At 38.1% G+C, this 20,087-nt stretch overlaps 1 protein-coding gene across 4 annotated transcripts in view; it reads left to right on the top strand.

Annotated features, from left to right (window-relative positions):
- Window positions 1–1,302: 1,302 nt before the first annotated feature.
- The window catches only part of Ndel1 (nudE neurodevelopment protein 1 like 1), a 61,574-nt gene continuing 42,789 nt past the window's right edge, over window positions 1,303–20,087 (top strand). For 2 of the 4 annotated variants that reach the window (XR_003300933.2, XM_026390476.2), the window contains exons 1-6: window positions 1,314–1,740; window positions 10,450–10,547; window positions 11,907–12,060; window positions 12,947–13,095; window positions 14,338–14,474; window positions 18,918–19,091. Coding sequence is in view for 3 of the 4 variants with exons in the window: in XM_026390476.2 (XP_026246261.2) it covers window positions 10,462–10,547; window positions 11,907–12,060; window positions 12,947–13,095; window positions 14,338–14,474; window positions 18,918–19,091 (700 nt within the window). In the remaining variant the exon portion in view is untranslated. Of the gene's footprint in view, window positions 1,741–10,449; window positions 10,548–11,906; window positions 12,061–12,946; window positions 13,096–14,337; window positions 14,475–18,917; window positions 19,092–20,087 lie in introns of all 4 variants that reach the window. The other 2 variants (XM_077801416.1, XM_026390475.2) reach the window with 2 other exon arrangements.

Here is a 20,087-nt window from a genome sequence, read left to right as displayed (position 1 = left end):
TTTGGCATATTGGAAGCAGGGGGTGGGGCAAAGGTTCTGAATGTTATTTACCATCTTCAGCCCCAGGGTGCATCTCCCACAGAGAAATATCAACCAGCCTGGAGGAAGGAGATCAGTGCAAGACTCTTGAGAGCTTTGCCACACAATGCCCATTCACTAAGATGGTATCAACACATCCATCCTAATAAACACCCGTGGTTCTAGGTCCAGGCTATGTGGGAGTGACCATGGCTTGCAAGATGAGGCCAACATTTTCTGAGGGGCCTAACCTGCCATTAGGTGACTCAGTGCATTTCCTACCACCTCAGCCAGGAGGCAGGGACAAAAGCTGTAGCCTTTATTTTTTCCTCTTGGGGTGGGACTGTTCCGCCTTGGCACCAGGACTACAGGAAAGCCTTCATTAATCACCTCCCTGCCTGGTGATCTCATCAGCCAGAGCGGAACTTCAGCTAGGGAAGCAGAGCCCCAGAAACTGAGTGAGCTTCCAGAATGTCCTAGGTCACTGGCCTTGGGAATAAGAACTTTCTGGGTTTAAACTTCAGAAATTCCGGGTCTCATTTTACAATATTTAAAATGAGGGTAATAACTACAGCCTGTTTTGAGGATTGAGAGAGGTGACGTATGTAAAGCACTTAGCTCTAGCCCTGCAAATGGTATTATTAATATTTCCTCGGCAGTATAGTAATGGAAAATAGTATTTTATGGAGTTTAAAAATTCAGTCTGGGTGAACTTGAGTTTTGAATGCTCCTCTTTCTAGTTGACCTTGGGCAGCTTCATCTTGCTGAGTCTGTTTCCTCATTTGTAAAATGGGAATAAGGTACCTATCTCATGGGGTCATTGTGTTGATTAAATAATGCTGACTGAGTGCTTAGCACAATTGCTAGTATATACAAACTGAGCAACAATAGTGAGTTACTATTGTCACTTGTTTCAGCCCTATATCCTTCAGAGTCCAGTTCAAGGTGCTATCCTATCCACAAACCTCTTCAACCCTTTCTTTCATCTTCACTGATTTAGGTACTTCTTATAATCCCTCTTAAATTGATTCTGTTTACGTCCGTCTCTATCAAAATTATAACTGGGCCTCCTAGGCTCAACTTGCTCTCACCTTGAGGTGTATCTTACATGTTTTTATTGTTTCCAGAAATCCCACAAAACCAATCCTAAGAGCATTAAAATTTGAATTGCATTATACATAGTGCAGCAAAAGTTCCTAAAGTTGTTTTTAAAACGGCTTTCTTCCTTTAAGCTTCCACTTCTTGAGCAGTTGTTCATCTTTATGTGTTTCCTTTCTGAGCTAGAACCTGCTCCGCCCCGTTACCCTCTCTCAGTTCCCTAGGGCACCATTTTCCCCAGTAACACAGTCTCTGGAAACCGCAGCGCCCTAAAACCCACCACTCACAGGGTGCGAAAGAGCCTGCGCAGCAGGAACCGCCGACTTGACGTCAGCGCGCCGGGATCGGGCCGTCCCCTTTGACGCCAGCCTTGCCACAGCCCCGCCCAGCACGCCTGTATACTCCTGCGCATGCTCCGAACTCCGCCCCCGTGCGTCACAGAATGGCCTCGGACACTCAGGCAGACCCTGACGTGTCGGGGAGGAGCCGGGCGCGGAGGTGCGTGGAGTGGAGCTCAGGGCTGCCGAGAGGAGCGGAGCTGAGCGGCTGGGCGGGCCTGGCCAGGCCAGCGGTGCAGAGACGTCGGTCGAGCGGCGGCGAACATGCGCTGTTGACATATTGGAGGTGAGTCTGCTGTGCGGGGCTGCTCCGAGGGGCCGGAGCCAGGCAGGCGGCGCCGAGGCCTTCCCCTGGGGAGCCTGACCGGCTCGGGAGCTGTATCTGAGGCTCCGCCGGACCGGGCCAGGGCTTGGTTCTGGGGGGCCAGTCCGTGGGGCAACTGTACCAACCGCTCTAACTGCCCCTTCCCTGCCCTGGTCCGAGGTGTGGCCCACCAGGGGCGCCTGCAAGGGAGCGAATCCTCTGGCTTCCAGAAGATGTGCCCACGTCCTAGGGTGGGGACGGAGGCCGGGACGTGGCACCGTGGGCCAGGGCGCTGGTGGCGCAAGGGTGGCACAGTCGAGGTGGCAGCAGCGCTCTTAGCCCTCCCTTGCCCAAATTTCTTTCTGCTGTGAGGTTGTGGTTGTTGGGAGCCTGGTTGAATTTTGATCTCTCAGCGCCTCTGTCCTGCGGGGGGCGAGAGCGGGAGCAGCCCACGTAGGTCTCAGATTGGCATTCTGGTGACTCCCCGCCCCAAACTGCTAATCACCCCCCTTGGAGTTCAGCAAAGTGTCACCAACCGGTTCAAGTTGTTTGTGTTCTCTTCCTTTTTTTTTTTTTTTTCTAGTAAGCGACGGTAACCCTTTAAGTGCCAAGAAAGTGAAGGTTCTTTCACTGATGGTTATTTGATTCCATTCCTATAGTGCCTTCACGCATTTCACTTCGTTGCTATCAGCTTTGAACGCTGATCTTGTGACGGTTGCTGTTATTTTCATTTTCTGGATGGGGAAATTGAGCCCAGTTGGGGGGGCAAGTAAGTGATTTATACTTGGGTTCAGCCAACTGGTGAGAAGCGTAGCTTGAATCAGAGTTTACATTTCTAGGGTTCAGGTTCTGGGTTTCTTTTTGTGAGATTTTTAGACCCTTCTCAGCTAGAAGGCAAGGCAGAAAAAATTGACTTGCCCAAAATATACCAAAACCTAGAAAATGATTTTTTCAGCTATTTTTGAGCAGAATTACCTAAAATAAAAATTATTCAGTTATGAGAAAAGAAAATCTTACTCTGAAGCTTATTCATGGGTGGCTGGTTATTTTGTCTGATAAATTATGTTGGTTTCAGTGCACTTAAAAAGGGATTGGGTTATGACTTTGCTAAATCCTGAAGTTGATGGAGCAAAATGCAGCATTAAGTCATACAGTAGAGAAACAAAGGGACAGTAAATGAATGGTATCTGTTCAGAACTATTATTAAAAGTATTGTTACTTAAAATTGGAGCACATAAAGAACAAGAATAAAAACAAAAAAACCCTTGTTTTGTTGTTAGAGATTGACCTGATTCAGACAGAAGGAGCTAAATCTTCTGAACCTGTAGCTTATTTTTTCTTAAGTTGAAGTTGGAAAAAAGAGCATTTGAAATAAGTAGAAACCTTAATTAAAACTTAATTCTTATTTTCATGACTCTACAAAACTTTTTATTTTCATTTTAAACCATTCTAAGATAAAGTTGATTACTCAAGCTTAAAATTTCTTCTCATGCAACCAAAAGAGACACCTTATAATGATTGGCTTTGAAAAATTAAAAAAAATCTGTAAATGTCACCTTTGGGAGAAGTAAAACACAGTGTGTATTATCTACGGGGGTGGGGGTGTGTGTTTCTCAAAGAACACTTCACTCTTAACAGTTGTTAACAAGAATACAGTATCATATAAAATAGATTTTCTTACCATTATACAAAGAGTAGTGTTCTTGTAAACAAGGCATTTTAGACAGGCTGTTTAAAACCCAAGTGAGTTGTTAGGTATCTGAAGGTCATATAGGGTATGATATGCCCGATGCAAAAGTTGTAATTTTCTTATCCTACCCGTGAAAGACACAGTATTAAGGGAAGGGAAACAGAGAATACCCAATTATCTGCCTTCATTTCAATGTCAGGAAATTATAGATGTACTGTTCCAGTAATTTTTTAGCGGTGTTTTTTTTTTTTTTATATTGGCTAACTTTCTGTACCCTTAATATCTCCAATTACATAGTTTCAGATGACAGTGAACATATCCTCCCAATGTAACTGGAGGCAAACTGAACACACTGTCTTTTAAGCCCCTGAAAACAGTCTTGTGAATATCTGCAGTGGTAGCACATTTTTGTTTTTTTGTAAAGAATCTGATACTTAAAAGGGTAAGTCTAATGATAAAATTAGAGTCAAGCTGAATTGTGCTAATTGGAAAGCAGTAAATAAAGAGGTGCGACCATGGAACTTTTTTGCTTAGTTCTTAACCTGGCTCATAAAGCCTATTCCAAAAGAAGTTTTAGAAATATTTTTAGTAGTGATGGTATCACAGGAATATGAGTATAGCTCCCTGAAATAATTAATATTAAGGAATCATTTGCATGTTTTAAATTCTGAAAAGCCTGTTTACTTTGTGGTTAAACTTCAAAGGTCCACTGTTGAATTATAGTTTTTTATAATTTAATGAGTCTTTATGCTGTTTACTGTGTGCCAGGCTGTATTCCAAGTATTTTACAAATGTTAACCCATTTAATTGTCATAACAATGTCATTTTACTGATTACCCACCCCTATTTTACAGGTTAGGAAATGGGGCACTGAGTAGTTGGTAACTAGCCTAAGGTCACCCAATTAGTAAACAGAGGAGCCTGATTTCAAACTCAGGCAGCTTGGCTTCAGGGTTTTGTCTCTTAACCACTGTGCTATGCTGCTCCCATGACTTATTATTGGTTAAATAATTTTAATTGGTTTGTTCTAGAAAAGGTGATGATTATTTTAGTAGTAAGATATCTGGCATAAAGTATAATACAGTTTGAAGGGCCAAGAAGCAAGTTATGAAAGTAGCCTCATTCATTAAAAAAAAATTGGGGTCAACATTAAGCCCACATAAGATTCAGCAAGAAAATTAAGCATGTATGAAGTAAAAGCATATAATAACTTTGCTGGAATTATTTAATACCAAAGTAGTTGGATGAAGGGAATGTCAGAGATAAACCTAGATTCTCAAAAAACTTTCAAGCAAATGGCTATTTAAAACCTGTCATCAGGGAACATAGGTTAGAAAAGTTGATAGTTGTGTTAAGAATATGTTTCTGTTCAAGAACCAAAAGCCAGAGACAAAGATACTTCATAGCACTGGACCCTGAGGTGTAAACAGTGCTGTCCTCCAGGGATCAATAGTTAACTAAGCCCTCTTCAAAGCAGTAACTGCCAGTAGGTTCTTCTATACAGTACATGGGTTAGAAACAACCAAAAAACCCTCCCTCACCACTGAAATGTTTGAAGTGGGTATTTGAAAAACATTTATAGACTAAAACAATCCTGATCTTATTTGTAGAATGATTGGCTCCACATTCAAATATAGTACATTCAAATAGATGTTAGATGCCAAAGTAGCATCTGACAGTCATGAGAAACTTCCATAAGGACACTGGTTCACGGGCCACACAGTCAGCAGCAGTATTGTCAAGTGCTGCATAATAACAGAAAGAGTACTGAAAATTCAAAAGAAAATTATCCTGCTAGCCAATAAAATGTTGAATGCTGAAGTAGCACTATTCATTCAGCTCTGTACAGTTTATATGTGATCTAAGGATAATCTAAAGCATGACAGTGAGAATGTTTAAGGACTAAGGTGACTACTGCATGATTATAGGCTAAAAAGACAAGAAATACTCACTTTGAGAAGACCAACACTAAGAATTATTATCATCAAAGTCTAAAAAATGAGAAATGGCATAAAAAAGAGAATGCAAACTTGTTTGCCAAGACTTTGAGCCTTAAAACAGCAAGGTAAGAAACTTACCACAAATTCAAGACCAAAAAATGGAAAGGTTGTTATTGGCTATAAAGTTATGGGACTTATCGCAGTTGGTTAAAATACTATAAAAGTAATTAAAAAATTTACATTTGAAATCCTTAAGATTATATAAGGATCAGGACTTTCTTTTTTTTTTTTTTTTTTTGTACTGGGGATTGGTACTGGACCACTGAGCCACATCTCCAGCCTTGTTTTGTATTTTATTTAGATACAGGGTCTCAATGAACTGAGTTGCTTAGCACCTTGCCATTGCTGAGGCTGGCTTTGAATTTGCCATCCTCCTGTTTCAGTCTCTCAAGCCACTGGGATTGTAGGCATGCGCCACTGTGCCCAGCAAGGATCACATTATGTTATTCCCCCCACCCCCACCAGGTTTTCAGTTGTTCTTTTTCTAATAGGTGGCAGAGTAATGTGCCTTCATCACAATCTCAGATTTATCCAGTTTCTCAGGCATACTGTCTATTCTATGGGATTCTCTGTTTTTCTCAGAGCCAGTCCTATTTGAGCTGCTCTCTGGGCCTGATGGACTAGGCTTTCATCCTGGGACTTCTCTTCATTGCAGTCCTGGTTGGAGCCACTGTGTACTATACTCTATGCTGATCAGGTCAGGTTTTCTCCCCCAACCTTTAAAATAATAAATAAAATAAATAAAAACCCCCCAACTATCTCAGGACTTATGGGGGGTAATCCTCCTGAGTTCTTTTATCAGAAAAAAATTCTCTTTCCTGAATTCTCTTTCCACTCAATTTCAGTAGGTTCTAGGATTTACTTGTTCATGCTACTGTATTTTTCCATTTGTCTGGTGGTTCTCTATTATCCACTTATATTTAAAACTACTAAGCTGGGTGATGATTGAGGCCACTGGTATGCAGTTGTTTCCTCAAGATTCTCCCTGATAAGTTCCATCAGCTCCTTCTTTTTTGATGTGCTACCTACAAAAGTGACTGACTGTAACTTGGCATGCATCAGACTGATAATTTTGTACAACTGAGAATGATAGGTTTTATACTCTTGGGTTAATATATGGTGGTACATTTTGTGAGGTTGAAATAAACTAGCCACAAGTCTTTGCTTACTCTATCCCTGAAAGAGGAATACAGATGTTAATAAAGGAAAGTGGTACTTTTTAAAGGAAAGAGGGAATAATGAAAGAGAGATTATAAGTCAATTCACGTAATATTTATTGAGATTCTTCTGGGTTCCATGTTTCTGGTGATGTGGATGGATTTATAAACAAGGCAGGTTATGCCATCAAGGAACTAGAGAGACTTAACCTTTCATTTCTTTTCAACTGTTTCTTGTGGAATGCAGAGTTGATAGTAGTTGAATATTGCTTCCTATGTCATCCCTGGTCTTCATAACATTTTGCAAAACCATAATTTATTGGATTGTGTACCAGAAACTGAACATTTGAATTGCTCATTAACACTCAGTTGCCAGAGTTCAAATGGTAACTTATATCCAAATGCAGGAACCAGTGCCCATGAACTTATAATCTCCTCCTCCTCCTTCTTCTTTTTTAAAATTAGGCACATCTTTTTAAAAAATTTGTTCTAATTAGTTATACATGAAAGTAGAGGGCTGGGGATATAGCTCAGTTGGTAGAGTGCTTGCCTTGCATGTACAAGGCCCTGGGTTCAATCCCCAGCACCGCAAAAAAAGAAAAAAGAAAAAAAAAAGTAGAATGCATTTTGACCATCATACATAAATGGAGTATAACTTCTTGTTCTTCTGGTTGTACATGATGTAGAGTTATACAGGTTGTATAATTATATATGCACATAGGGTCATAATGTTCAATTCGTTCTATCATTCCTATCCCTGTACCCTCTCCCTCCCTTTACTCCCTTCTGTCTAGTCCAAAGTACCTCTATTCTCCAACCTTATTGTGAATTAGCATCTGCATATCAGAGATACTGTTGGTTCTTTGGGATTGGCTTATTTCTCTCCATTTCCATCCATTTACCTGCAAATGCCATGCTGTCATTCTTCTTTAAGGCTGAGTGATATTTCATTGTGTATACATACCACAATTTCTTTATCCATTCATCTGTTGAAGGGCACCTAGGTTGGTTCCATAGTTTAGCTATTGTGAATTGAGCTGCTATAAACATTGATGTGGCTGTGTCACTGTAGTATGGTGATTTTAAGTTCTTTGGGTATAAACCTAGAAGTGGGATAACTGGGTCAAATGGTAATTCCATTCCAAGTTTTCTGAGGAATCTCCATACTACTTTCCATAGTGGTTGCACCAATTTGCAGGCCCACCAGCAATGTATCTTTTCTCCCACATTCTTGCCAGCATTTATTGTTGCTTGTATTCTTGATAATTGCCATTCTATAATCAGTTTCTTTAGGGTTGGATTTAAAATGTTATCACAATTTTTAGGGCAATTAGGGGAAAGATCTTGTGTCCTATAATTGACTTCATTTGGATTGTTAAAATGGGTTCCTCCCTTTCAGGAGACTTAGGCAGTGACTCTGAGGAGTTATTGGTAGCACATGACAATGGCTGTGAGTTCTTTGGGTCTTTTGAAATGTAGCTCCCTCTTACTTCTGGATGAACCTTGTCCTTGCTTCTGGATGAAACTTGTCCTTAGTCATATCTTACTGCATATTAATTACAAATAAGATTACCTCTACATTTGAGAAGGTGAAGTGGGAATTTGAAACTTTGATGAAGGGACAGGATTATAAAATTAGTATTATTTACTAATCAGTGTACATACAGTGTACAGTGACATAATTATAAGTCAGTTTAGTATAGTCCAAATCCTCATTAGATGAAAAAACTGAGGCCTAAGAGATCAAACTGTTTAAGTAATTTAGTGGCAGAATTGGAATGTTAGAATCCAGACTCAACAGGACTCCAGCCTTGTGAGGTTAACATTTTAAAGGGCTGCCATGCTATAATGGCACCTCAAAGAGTGGAATAGTTCAGACAAATGTGTCCTAGTATAGAAATAATCACATTAGAGGAGGGTGTGTTTGGTCAATAAGTATTTATTCAGTGCTTAACAATATCTGATGCATAGTAGGCATTCAGTTAATTTTTGAAAGTGTTCGGTGCTTTCTCTGAGCAGGGTGCTAGTCTTAGTGCCCTGAAAGGGAAACAAGATGTGTTAAGGATCCATCTCTTTTAAAGCACTTACAAGCTGATTTAAGATAATTGGTAACTTAAGGTAATTATGAGATTGTCTAACAGATGTTAAGGTAATAATAAATGGTGTGATCAGGCAAGACTTGATTAAGAAAGAAACATTTGCAATAGGCCTCAAAGGAATTAAACTTAACATATAAAGTTACTTTATACTTCTGTTAGATTAAAAACCATACTCATCCCTCTTTGGTGTACTCACCCTGAAGTTGGAGTTCTGTGTTCTTTTTTGTTGTTTTTAATATTTGGGTCGTTTTGCAATTTGTCTTTTTTTTTAAAGAAATTTTTAGTTGTAGACGGACACAGTACCTTTATTTAGTTTATTTTTTTTATGTGGTACTGAGGATTGAACCCAGTGCCTCACATTGTGCTAGGCAAGTGCTCTCTACCACTGTGCTACAACCCTGGTCCCTAGAGTTCTATATTCTTATCTGTGACTGAGTTCTTGCCATATCTTCACAAGTGGATTATGTTAAATGAACTCCAAGTTATCTACATCTCCAGGGGTTTATTAATTTAATTTTAAAGCTAGTTTTGAGTTCTTGCTTCCCAGTATGTGTTAGGTTGAATCAATTATGTTTTAATTCAGTAAATATTGTTGAGCATTTTCTTAAATTGTGCAGATATTGTGCGGGGACAGAAATAAATAAGGACAATGCACAGACTAATAGGAGCCATAAAACTGTTAGCAAATACATTGCTATCATTGAAAGTATGTGTGTGGGATAGAGGAACCTAAGAGTATAGGAGATTTTAATGCTCTTTGGATGAGGGCAAGAAAGTCTGGAAAAGATGATAGCTGGATTTTAAGGAAAAATAGGAGCTTTCCAAATGCAAGGAATGGAGAAACATTTCAGGTAGTGAAAACATCCACGCCTGAAATAGCATGGTGTGATAAGACAATTTTGAATGGCATTACTGAAATATCAAGTGGAATGCTTAGGGAGGAGGTTGTAGGAAACCCTAGGCATGAATCTAGAGTAGACCTAACATTTTTTGGTATTCCATCTGGCCTGACTATGAATTGGGTGTTTAGCTGATCCAACAACAAGGTTAAACAAATAGATTACCCCCTTCCCCCAATGTCTTGGGAGAAGAACCAAGACAAATGATAATTGAAGATTGAGATGACTGGACTTTGGAAGAAGCTTTGGACTTAAAAGATAATTAATAGGGGGACTTGCCTAGCAAGTGTGAGGCCGTGGGTTCAATCTCCAGCATTAGGGGAGGGAATATAATAGGAAGATTTTAGAAATTTGGAAGTAGTAAATTATTACCCATCTTCTGGCAGTGTCACCTGGCATGAAATGCTCCAAAGCAGATGTTTTGATGCAATTATACAACAAGGAAGGGCATGCAGTAGCAGAGTCTCTGACATTGTGCTTACTTTTATTACCTGATTCCTAGAAGACTAGTTGACCATAACCCAACTGCTGGAACTCTGTGTGCAGGATGGGGCCAAGTAACCTAGAACCTAGTGCTGCAATTGAAAGTGCCTCACTGGCTTTGTGCCAAAGGACTTTGTTGATTTTATCTCCTATCAAGACTTTGTCACAATATTGGTTGTTCCTGAGTGGGGCAGTGAAGTGGGGCATGTACTTGAGTAATACTAATGAGTTAACTGTTCCTAGAATATTTCATATTTAGCTCCAAGATGCTACAGATTTTGTGTTGCCCCAGATTTTATACTTTTGCTTAGATTTTTATGTTCTCTCTTTAACTTACAACAGTTTGTCTTTAATATTTCATAGGCTTTCTTGATCATGGATGGTGAAGATATACCAGATTTTTCAAGTTTAAAGGAGGAAACTGCTTATTGGAAGGAACTTTCCTTGAAGTATAAACAAAGGTAAAGTTGAAAAGTACACTAAAAATAGGGGAGGACATTTGGAACACACCATATCTAGCTTGTGCATTTTTTAAAAAACATTAATCTAAATTTAGAGTATCAGATTTAGGTATATGATTCTAGAAATAGCCATAACATTGCTTGCATTTAAATACTACTAAAATGCTGTAAATTTTTATATTGTTATAATTATTAAAAATAGTAGGAAAAGTGTCATTTGTGATTTTATGATTTAAGATGGGTCACCTCCAGTTGTATTTATTAGAGTGGGCCATCTTTGGCCTGCTGTGTGTGTGTCGTTTCTCACACGAAGATTCTTAGACTCTGGTTCTTTTCAGGCATGCATTATTAGTGTCTGGAGATAGGCAGGCTTTGAGGGTGTTAGGGATGAACTTCAGGGCTATGGAGCATTTTATAAAATTTCAGTTAATTTACTTGGTTAGAAAAACTTATGGATAATAACTTTTCAGCACCAAAACTGGTCTAAAATTGCTTTTTTAAAAAAGTAGAATCTTTCCAAAGTATTTATACATTTTCCTAGGTTGGTTAACAGAATTTATTAAATGTTATCAAACTTTTAATTGTGCTTTCACTGGTATCATTCCAGCTAGCTACTCTATTGTATCAGTGGAGATAGAAGGTCATCAGGGGCTCTTTACCTTTTTTTGTGTTGCACATGGCTTTGAAGCCTATCAATCTCTTCTCAGAATGTTTTTAAATGCATAAAGTTAAATGATAGAAATACAGAGGAAACCAATTATATTAAAAACAGTCATCTAAATATTAAACTAATTTGTGCTATGTTACTGCATTAAGTAATAAAGATTTGGGGGTGTATAATACCTCATTTTGAATTGGTAGTGAGAATAAATGATGTTTAGAGATATCTGGGTTTGGGGACATGACTCCATGGTAGAGTGCTTGCCTAGCATGTGTGAGGCCCCTGGGTTCAGTCCCACCACTGCAAAAAAGAAAGAAATCTATAACAACTCTATTGTGATATGAGAGTACTACTGGACAGAATTGAAGGTAATTGTAGTTACTCTAGTGTAAATAAAGATGCCTTCCCTGCCCCCTTCCTTTAATTTCTATGGAGGAAAATCTAATGTTATTAAACTATGTAGACTTTTTATAAATATTTTAATCACTGATTTGTGAGTCTTTTGGGGGTTTATAACTCATTTTCATTGAACTCTGAATATATAGATAAGAAATATAGACCAGATTGTCTTTAGTGTGTAGCATACTTTATGAGAACATTAATTTTCAGGCAAAAATTATTGAATTGGTGTATCATTGTCTTCACTATGATCCTGTAGTTCCTATTATTACTCATCTTTGCTGCTTTATTCTCATTAGCTTCCAGGAAGCTCGTGATGAACTAGTTGAATTCCAGGAGGGAAGCAGAGAATTAGAAGCAGAGTTGGAGGCACAATTAGTACAGGCTGAACAAAGAAACAGAGACCTGCAAGCTGATAACCAAAGACTGAAATATGAAGTGGAGGCGTTAAAGGTAATTGTGGCAGGAGAAGCTGGTGTCTGATGTACTGGGTTTTATTAAAATGAGAAGTATATTTTTCAAGTCTGTGTAAGAGAAAGAGGCAACAAAGATATAAAAAAGGCTTCAAGTGAATTTTTGAATAAAATGTTTTCTTTCCTAGAACCAAAGGAAGGTGGATCAGTGTTTAGAAGTTCACTTAGAAACTTAATGGCGCTCAGTTTTCTAGTTGTAACGTTCCTGGTTATATTAAAATTCCTCTAGTTTTCAAAAGCTGCCTGATTACTTGACAAATCATTTGCCTTATAGTACAGTACTTTAAAATTTTATTTATATGGAATGTGCATTTATTTCATTATTGTTCATAGCCCCTTCATTTTGGAGTTTAATTTGTGTTAAAGTTTCCCTTCTGAATAGGAATTTTCAGGCATAAAAAGGTTGACCCCTTTCTCTGTTCTTCACCACCTGCCATAACTATATGCTTAGGAGTATTTCTGAAGGGAGTGGGTGGTTTGGGAAAGGTGGGGAGACAAATAAGGGGTAGGGAATCTAGACTCTGATGGCAGTCTGCTACTGTTTGCACTGGGTTGCATTCAGCTTGAGAACCCAGATGCTCCCCTACTAAGTCTGGGAATGTTGAGGCCAAGGTTTCATTATTTTACTTCTTTTCAGAGATCATTATTAGATATCTTTATGAGAGGAGAATGGTTGACTTAATTTTATGTGAGTTAAAACACATAGAATAGAATATTTAGTTATTTTTAAAATACTGTAAAAAAGGAGAGGAGCACAGTCAACAGATTGTGATTCCTTGTCCCTCCCTCCTTAACTTTGGTTACATCCTTTAAAGGAGATTATATATTAATGACCTATTCCTTCTTCTCTATATCTATACCTTCAGGAAAAACTAGAACATCAGTATGCACAGAGCTACAAGCAGGTCTCAGTATTAGAAGATGATTTAAGTCAGACCCGGGCCATTAAAGAGCAGTTGCATAAATATGTGAGAGAGCTGGAACAGGCCAATGATGACCTGGAGAGAGCGAAGAGGTAAATGATGATGTGTGTTTTGTGAGAATAACCAAAGTTTGAAATCTGTATCATTAGGCTCACCCTCTCACCTAGATCTTACTCTCAGAGCATTTCCTTTTGGTGTTTTGTTGGATTAAAAGACACCCCAAATCCTTGTCTTCCCAGATAACATCCTTCCAAACTTTTCTTTTAATTTTTTCTTTTTCTTTCTCCATGCACTGTTGTTGATCCTTCTTGTTTTTCAAGGCATGTCTCATGCATTCTGCCATTTCTTCTCTATAAAACACTACCATGCTTTCTGTAGGTCCTCATGTCTTCTACCTGAATTTTGCAGTTATTTCCCTGTGGATCTCTCTTTATGTTTATAGTTCTTTTCATTCTCTTCTGTTTGAATGCTGACCAGTGACTTTGCCTTAACGACCTATGGTGGTTTGCTATTACTATTGCCAAATTTTCGTGCCTCTGTAATTAGTTATTTCTTAACCATTCCAGACTTAATGCCTGTTACTTTACAGTTATTGTAAGGTATTACTTAATATTATCAAGTGGCTCTTAAGTGATTGACATAATGCTAATATTGTGGAATAACAGCTTAGCAAGTTACTATCCTTGGGGCTGACAGATAAGAACATTCACTGTGGCAAATACTGTGGCAAAAAGAGTATATAGGCTGCTCTGGCTGTACAGAGGTGGGAGCAGCAGAGTACCTGTGGGAACCAGGAAAGCCTTTGCAGATATTGGAGTCTATAAGGAGGAGAGAAGTTAAACAGGTGAAGGGACAGATGCAAAGGTAGAGAGGTAGGAAGGTGCTTTGGGTATTACTAGTTTCACTTTGATTGAGTTGTCTTGACACAGTTTTGCTGAATGTGATAGAGTGGTTAAATGTGGTTGGGGCCAGGTTGTGAAGAACCTTGTGTTTTGTTTTTTTAAATTTTTTAAACAAAAGAGTAATAACAGGTTTTGAGAAGATAATACTGAGGAATTGAAAGTTGGAGAGGAGGCACAAAGGTTATTAAAGAATAATCCAGATGATGAGGAATTAAGGCAGAAGACTGGAGAAGGTTAGGGATGAAGGTCAGAGCATAGAGTGGGAGGGGCTCATATTAGGTTTGTGTTAATGTTTGTTAAATGGGTTGAGATCATTCTCTTTGAACTGGGCCAGACTGGCTAGGTCAGAAATGGTGGGAGATAAACTGTTTCTTTTTATAATAGCAATTTGTACAGTTGTTTATTTAATTCATGGGCACTGTTTTTTTTAAGGGCAACAATAGTTTCACTGGAAGACTTTGAACAAAGGCTAAATCAGGCCATTGAACGAAATGCATTTTTAGAAAGTGAACTCGATGAAAAGGAATCCTTGTTGGTTTCTGTACAGAGGTTAAAGGATGAAGCAAGAGGTAAGATTTATAATTTAGAGGATGTTTATCTATTACTTTGCTGTCTAGTAAGCTAAGGAGTCAACCTCTTTTTTTCTATGTTAATTTTTTTTTTTTTTTTTTTTTTGTGTTGCTGATGGTTGAGCCTAGGGCTTCACTTAGGCAAGTACTCTATGGGCGAGCTAGTCTCTAGCCCTCACCTTCTTTTAAGTTGCCCTGAATGCTTTTAATCTGTTTATTTTCTTAATACCTATGTCCTCAATGCTAAGAGGTAGATTTTCCCTATTTTAAGGAGGAGAAGACTGAGGCACAGAGAATTTGAGTTTTTCCAAGGCAGTATAGCTTGTCAGCTAGGATTGAAATCCTGGTCTGTTTTTCAAAGCTTTAATTATTACCACTGTACATATATTGCTTGGTTTGTTTGGGGTTTTTACATACTACTTTTTTGTTTTGTTTTGTTTTTTGTTTTTGGGATTGAACCCAGGGGCACTTAACCACTGAGCCATATCCCAGCCCTTTTTTATATTTTATTTTGAAACAGGGTCTCACTGAGTTGCTTAGGTTCTTGCTAAGTTGCTGCTGCTGACTTTGATTTTCCTGCCTCAGCATCTTGAGCTGCTGGGATTATAGGCATGCACCAGCATACCTGGTCTTCTTACTATTTATGCCTAAATAATTTTGTTATGCACACAGCACTAAATATGTACATACTATTGTATACTTATTATACATATAGTTAATATATATTTTCCTCAAAATAGTTTCCCTTCTCCCCTTTTTTAGTAGAATGCAGAGTATCTTGAAGAAGATGAAGATCGTACCAATCCCTTTATTTGGAGGGAATCCACTAAGAGTTTGGCATATTTCTTTCTATTCTTTTCTATGACTATGCATATCTATTTTTTCCCTTTATATAGTTCCTGTCACTTATCTTTCACACACCCAATCAGATACACACAAGTGTATTTTTTTCACTCCTTAACATTTGCCTTTAACAGAGAATTCTACATAGGGAATTCTATATTTGTACCATTAAGAAATTATATAAAATAGATTTTTTAAAATGTTATATAGAAACTGGGGTTGTGGCTCAGTGGTAGAGTGCTTGTCTCGTACCTGTGAGGCACTGGGTTCGCCATCCTTAGTACCACATAAAAATAAATCAAATAATAAAGGCATTGTATCCATCTACAACTAAAAATATTTAAAAAAATGCTACATACTATTTTATTATAGTTATATTTTAAGAAGTTCTTTATTGGTGACTATTTTTTCCCACTGTAAATTGTGCTATGATTAGGATCCTCATGCATAATATTTAGGAGCATCTTTGATTTCCTAAGAATAAATTTTTTTAAAAAAATTTTATTTAGTTGTAGATGGATACAATACTTTAATTAATTAATTAATTATTTATGTGGTGCTGAGGTTTGAATCCAGTGCCTCATGCATTCCAGGCAAGCACTCTACCACTGAGCCACAACCCCAGGCCTCCAGGAAGAAATTCTTATAAGTGGTAAAGAAAATGAAGGTTTTGTTGTCGTAATATACAAGCTCATTTTTTACATAAATCGGTACCTTTTTGCTCCCTCTGGCAATGACTAAGGACTTTCTCACATTGTTTATCAACATCATCAATAATAAAAACATATTTAAAATTTATTCAAAAATAAATTCATTTGAAAGTTGAAAATCACTTTTTTCTTTTCTTTTTTTTGGGTACTAGGCACTAAACCCAGGGGTGCTTAACCACTGAACCATATTCCCAGCCCTTTTTTATTTTTTGAGACAGGATTTCATTTAAGTTTGCTGAGGCTGGCCTTGAACTTGCTTTCGTCTTGCCTTAGCTGCCAACTTGCAGGGATTATAGGCATGTGTCACCATTCCTGGCCCCAGCCTATTTTATTTTTTATTTTGAGACAGGAACTTGCTGACAACAGATCCTGTCTCAAAATAAAAAATAAAATAGGCTCCTAAGTTATTGAGGCTGACCATACCTTCTGCTTCTGCCTCTGGAGTCACTGGGATTATAGCATGTGCCACTGTGCCTGGCTTTTCATTGCTGCTGTTGCTTTTTTTTTTTTTTTTTTTTTTGATACCAGGGATTGAACCCAAGGGCCCTTAACCACTGAGCCACATCCCCAGCCCTTTTTATTTTTTATTTTGAGACAAGGTCTCAGTAAGTTGCTTAGAGCCTCCATAAGTTGCTGAGGCTGGCTTTGTACTTTTGATCATCCTGCTCAGCCTCCCCAGCCGCTGGGATTACAGGTATGTGCCACCATGCCCAGCTTCATTGCTTTTTAATTTGTAGTAAATGATTACTCTTGGAGAGCTTTTTCCAATCTTTATTGACTGTTGTTTAGTTAGCTTTTTCATTACTGTGACCAAAGACCTGACAAGAACAACATAGAGGAGAAAAAGTTTATTTGGAGCTTTAGAGGTCTCAGTCCACAGAGGAGCTGACTCTGTAGTTTTGGGCCTGAGGTGAAGTGGAACATCATGACAGTAGAGCATGGTGCAGGAAAGCAACTCAGGACATGGCCACCAGGAAGCAGAGACTCACTCACCAGGGACAGAATATAAACCCCAAAGGCATGTCCCCAGTGACCTATCTCCTCCATTAATAATCTGCTTGCCTATAGTTACTGCCCAGTTAATCCATATCAGTGGCTTAATGCACTGATTAAGTTAAGGCTCTCCTTACCCAATTATTTCACCTCTAAACTTGCTAGCGTTGTCTCACACGTGAGCTTTTGGGGAACACCTCATATCCAAACCATAACAACTGTTTTATAGATTGTTTTTTGTGTGTCCCCCCTCCTGATGTATTCGTCTGTAGAGCTTCTTATAGTTTATATAATGTATAAAATATTAACTTTATCTTATTTACTTACAATTGTGGTTAATGTCTTAGCCATTTTTTTTGTTGGGTACTGGGGATTAAACCCGGGGTGCTTAACCACTGAGCCACATCCCCAGCCCTTTTTTGTATTTTTTAATTTAGAGACAGGGTCTCACTGAGTTGCTTAGGGCCTTGCTAAGTTGCTGAGGCTGGCTTTGAACTCACGATCCTTCTGGCTTAGCTTCCCAAGCTGCTGGGATTACAGGCATGTGCCACCACGCCTGTCTTAATGTTAGCCAAAGTGCATAGTTCAGTAGTGCAAGGTATTTTCACATTATTGAGTAATAGATCTCTAGAACTTTTTCATCTTGCAAAACTGAAACTATATAAACCATATAAACAGCAACTCTCATGTTCTTCCCCACCCCCTGGGATCATAGTTCTACTTTCTGTTTCTGTGAGTTTACTTCTTTAAACACTTCACATAAGTATAATTATACAGTATTTGTGTTTTTTGTGACTGGCTTATTTTCACTTAGCATAGTGTCCTAAGGTTTATCGGTGTAATATGACAGGATATCCTTCTTTTTAAATAATATTCTGTTATGTGTATCCATATTCTTCATTCATCCATGGATGGACATTGGTTTTCTTTTTTTTTTTTTTTTTTAATATTTATTTTTTAGTTTTCGGCGGACACAACATCTTTGTTGGTATGTGGTGCTGAGGATCAAACCCGGGTCACACGCATGCCAGGCGAGCGCGCTACCGCTTGAGCCACATCCCCAGCCCTGGACATTGGTTTTCTTACATCTCTTAGCTATTATAATTAATGTTGTTAGGAGCACAGATGTGTATAATCTGTGATCCTGTTTTGAATTCTTTTGGATCCCAGGATCGGAATAACTTTGCATCCTTTTTTTTTTAAAAAAAATGTTTATTTATTTTTAGTTGTAATTGGATATAATACCTTTCTTTTTACTTATTTATTTATATGTGGTGCTGAGAATTGAACCCAGGGCCTCTCACGCACTAGGCAAGTGCTCTGCTGCTGAGCCACAACCCCAGCCCGCCTCTTTTTTTAACATAAGCAAATGTTCTGTAGGTTGGTTGTGTAACTGGAAAAGAGAATATTAATTTTGGGTTAAAAATCCAATATTTGAAAGAAAAAAACTGTTCTGAATATTTTTCTAAAACAAAATATTTCATGATAATTAAAAATCCCAACCCATTTAAAATTACAAAACTACATTTTATTGATTTTGCAGTAATCTTTAAACTCCATCATTTCAAAATGAAAGCAAATGAGTTGGTAAAGAATATTTATTTTTATGTCATATAGGTATATTCTGAGTTCTATTTTGGACCTGGCCTTATTTCTTTTTTGCATTTGGACATAGTGACTATTCTCTGAGGTTATAGTATTTTTAAATTCCAAGAAATCATTCAGATTGCAGAGCTGTCATTTTTATTTCCCTTGAAATAGAAGTTGTTAAATAGGAATTTCATTTCTGAGAAATAGTACTTGAGCAAGAAGATCTTTATGACATTGCAGATGTGACTTTGCTTAATGTATTTGCTCCCTCTAGTGAATATTCTTGTCTTTGTTTGCAACATTGCAGACTTAAGGCAAGAACTAGCAGTTCGGGAGAGACAACAGGAAGTGACCCGAAAGTCAGCTCCCAGTTCTCCCACGTTGGACTGTGAGAAGATGGATTCTGCTGTCCAGGCTTCACTCTCTTTGCCAGCTACTCCTGTTGGCAAAGGAACAGAAAATAGTTTTCCTTCACCAAAAGGTTTGTCTTTCTCTTTGAGACTGTGTTAGATTATCAACTGAAGAGGATTTGTTGATGAAACAGGAGTTGCTAAGGTTCAATCAGTAACTGCAGTTTAAAAGTTGGTTCAATCAAGTGCTTTTGAAGCAGAGCAACTGTTTTCCTCAGCCACTGCTATGTAGGAAACAAATAATGGCTGCCTTTAAGACATCAACAGCCTAATTGAGATTTTAAAAAGTGAAAAGTTTAGCAAGAAAGTTTACTTTTTAATTCTAGGAGTAGAACATATTCATGCAGGTGGGCTTTTTTTTTTTGGTGCTGGGTATTGATTGAATCCAGGGCCTTGCTCATATTAGACAAGTATTTTACCATTGAACAAGCCCCATGAAGAAAAATTAAAAACAAAAAAAAGAAAAAATGAAAATCAAAACCATCTATAATCTTAACTACTTCAATACAATTGTCTTGAGCATTTTAAGTTTCTTACTGTGTGCTAATGTTTATTGTATTTGTGCACATCTCCTCTTCACACTCAAGTTTTGGAACCATACTTAAATACAGTTTTATTTCTTGCTTTTGCTGCTTATCAGTATTATGTAAAACTAGAGGTTTTGAATAGATATGCCCATTCTGTTAACATGCTTCAGGAGCTGCTGTCATCAAAGGTGACCTTCAGGGTAACTGGTGAGCTGTAGTTTGAGAATATTGCTTTTGCTGACAGATAATGGCAAAAGCAATCCGGAGAAGAACAAAAACCACTTAGTAGTCACTAGATAGAACCTTAGAAGGAAATCCCAAAGCTCTCGATTCAGATTTTAGTTTTTGCAGCTCATATCTCAGCTATTCTCACTCTTCCATGCTGCTTTCATCCCAAACTGAAGCAGTCTTTCCTCCCACCCTTTTTAAATTATAGGGCTTTAACTTTCAGAGTAATAGAAGGAGATTTGCTGTCTGGGCAATTAGTACAGTAAACTGTATCTGGACTGCTTGATAAAGTAGCCCCTAGCCACATATGAC

This window comes from Urocitellus parryii, chromosome 7 (assembly GCF_045843805.1).
Source record: "Urocitellus parryii isolate mUroPar1 chromosome 7, mUroPar1.hap1, whole genome shotgun sequence".
In the NCBI taxonomy this organism is placed as follows: Eukaryota; Metazoa; Chordata; class Mammalia; order Rodentia; family Sciuridae; genus Urocitellus; species Urocitellus parryii.
Note: the sequence above shows the minus strand (reverse complement) of the source record. Positions and strands in the feature narration are given on the sequence as shown.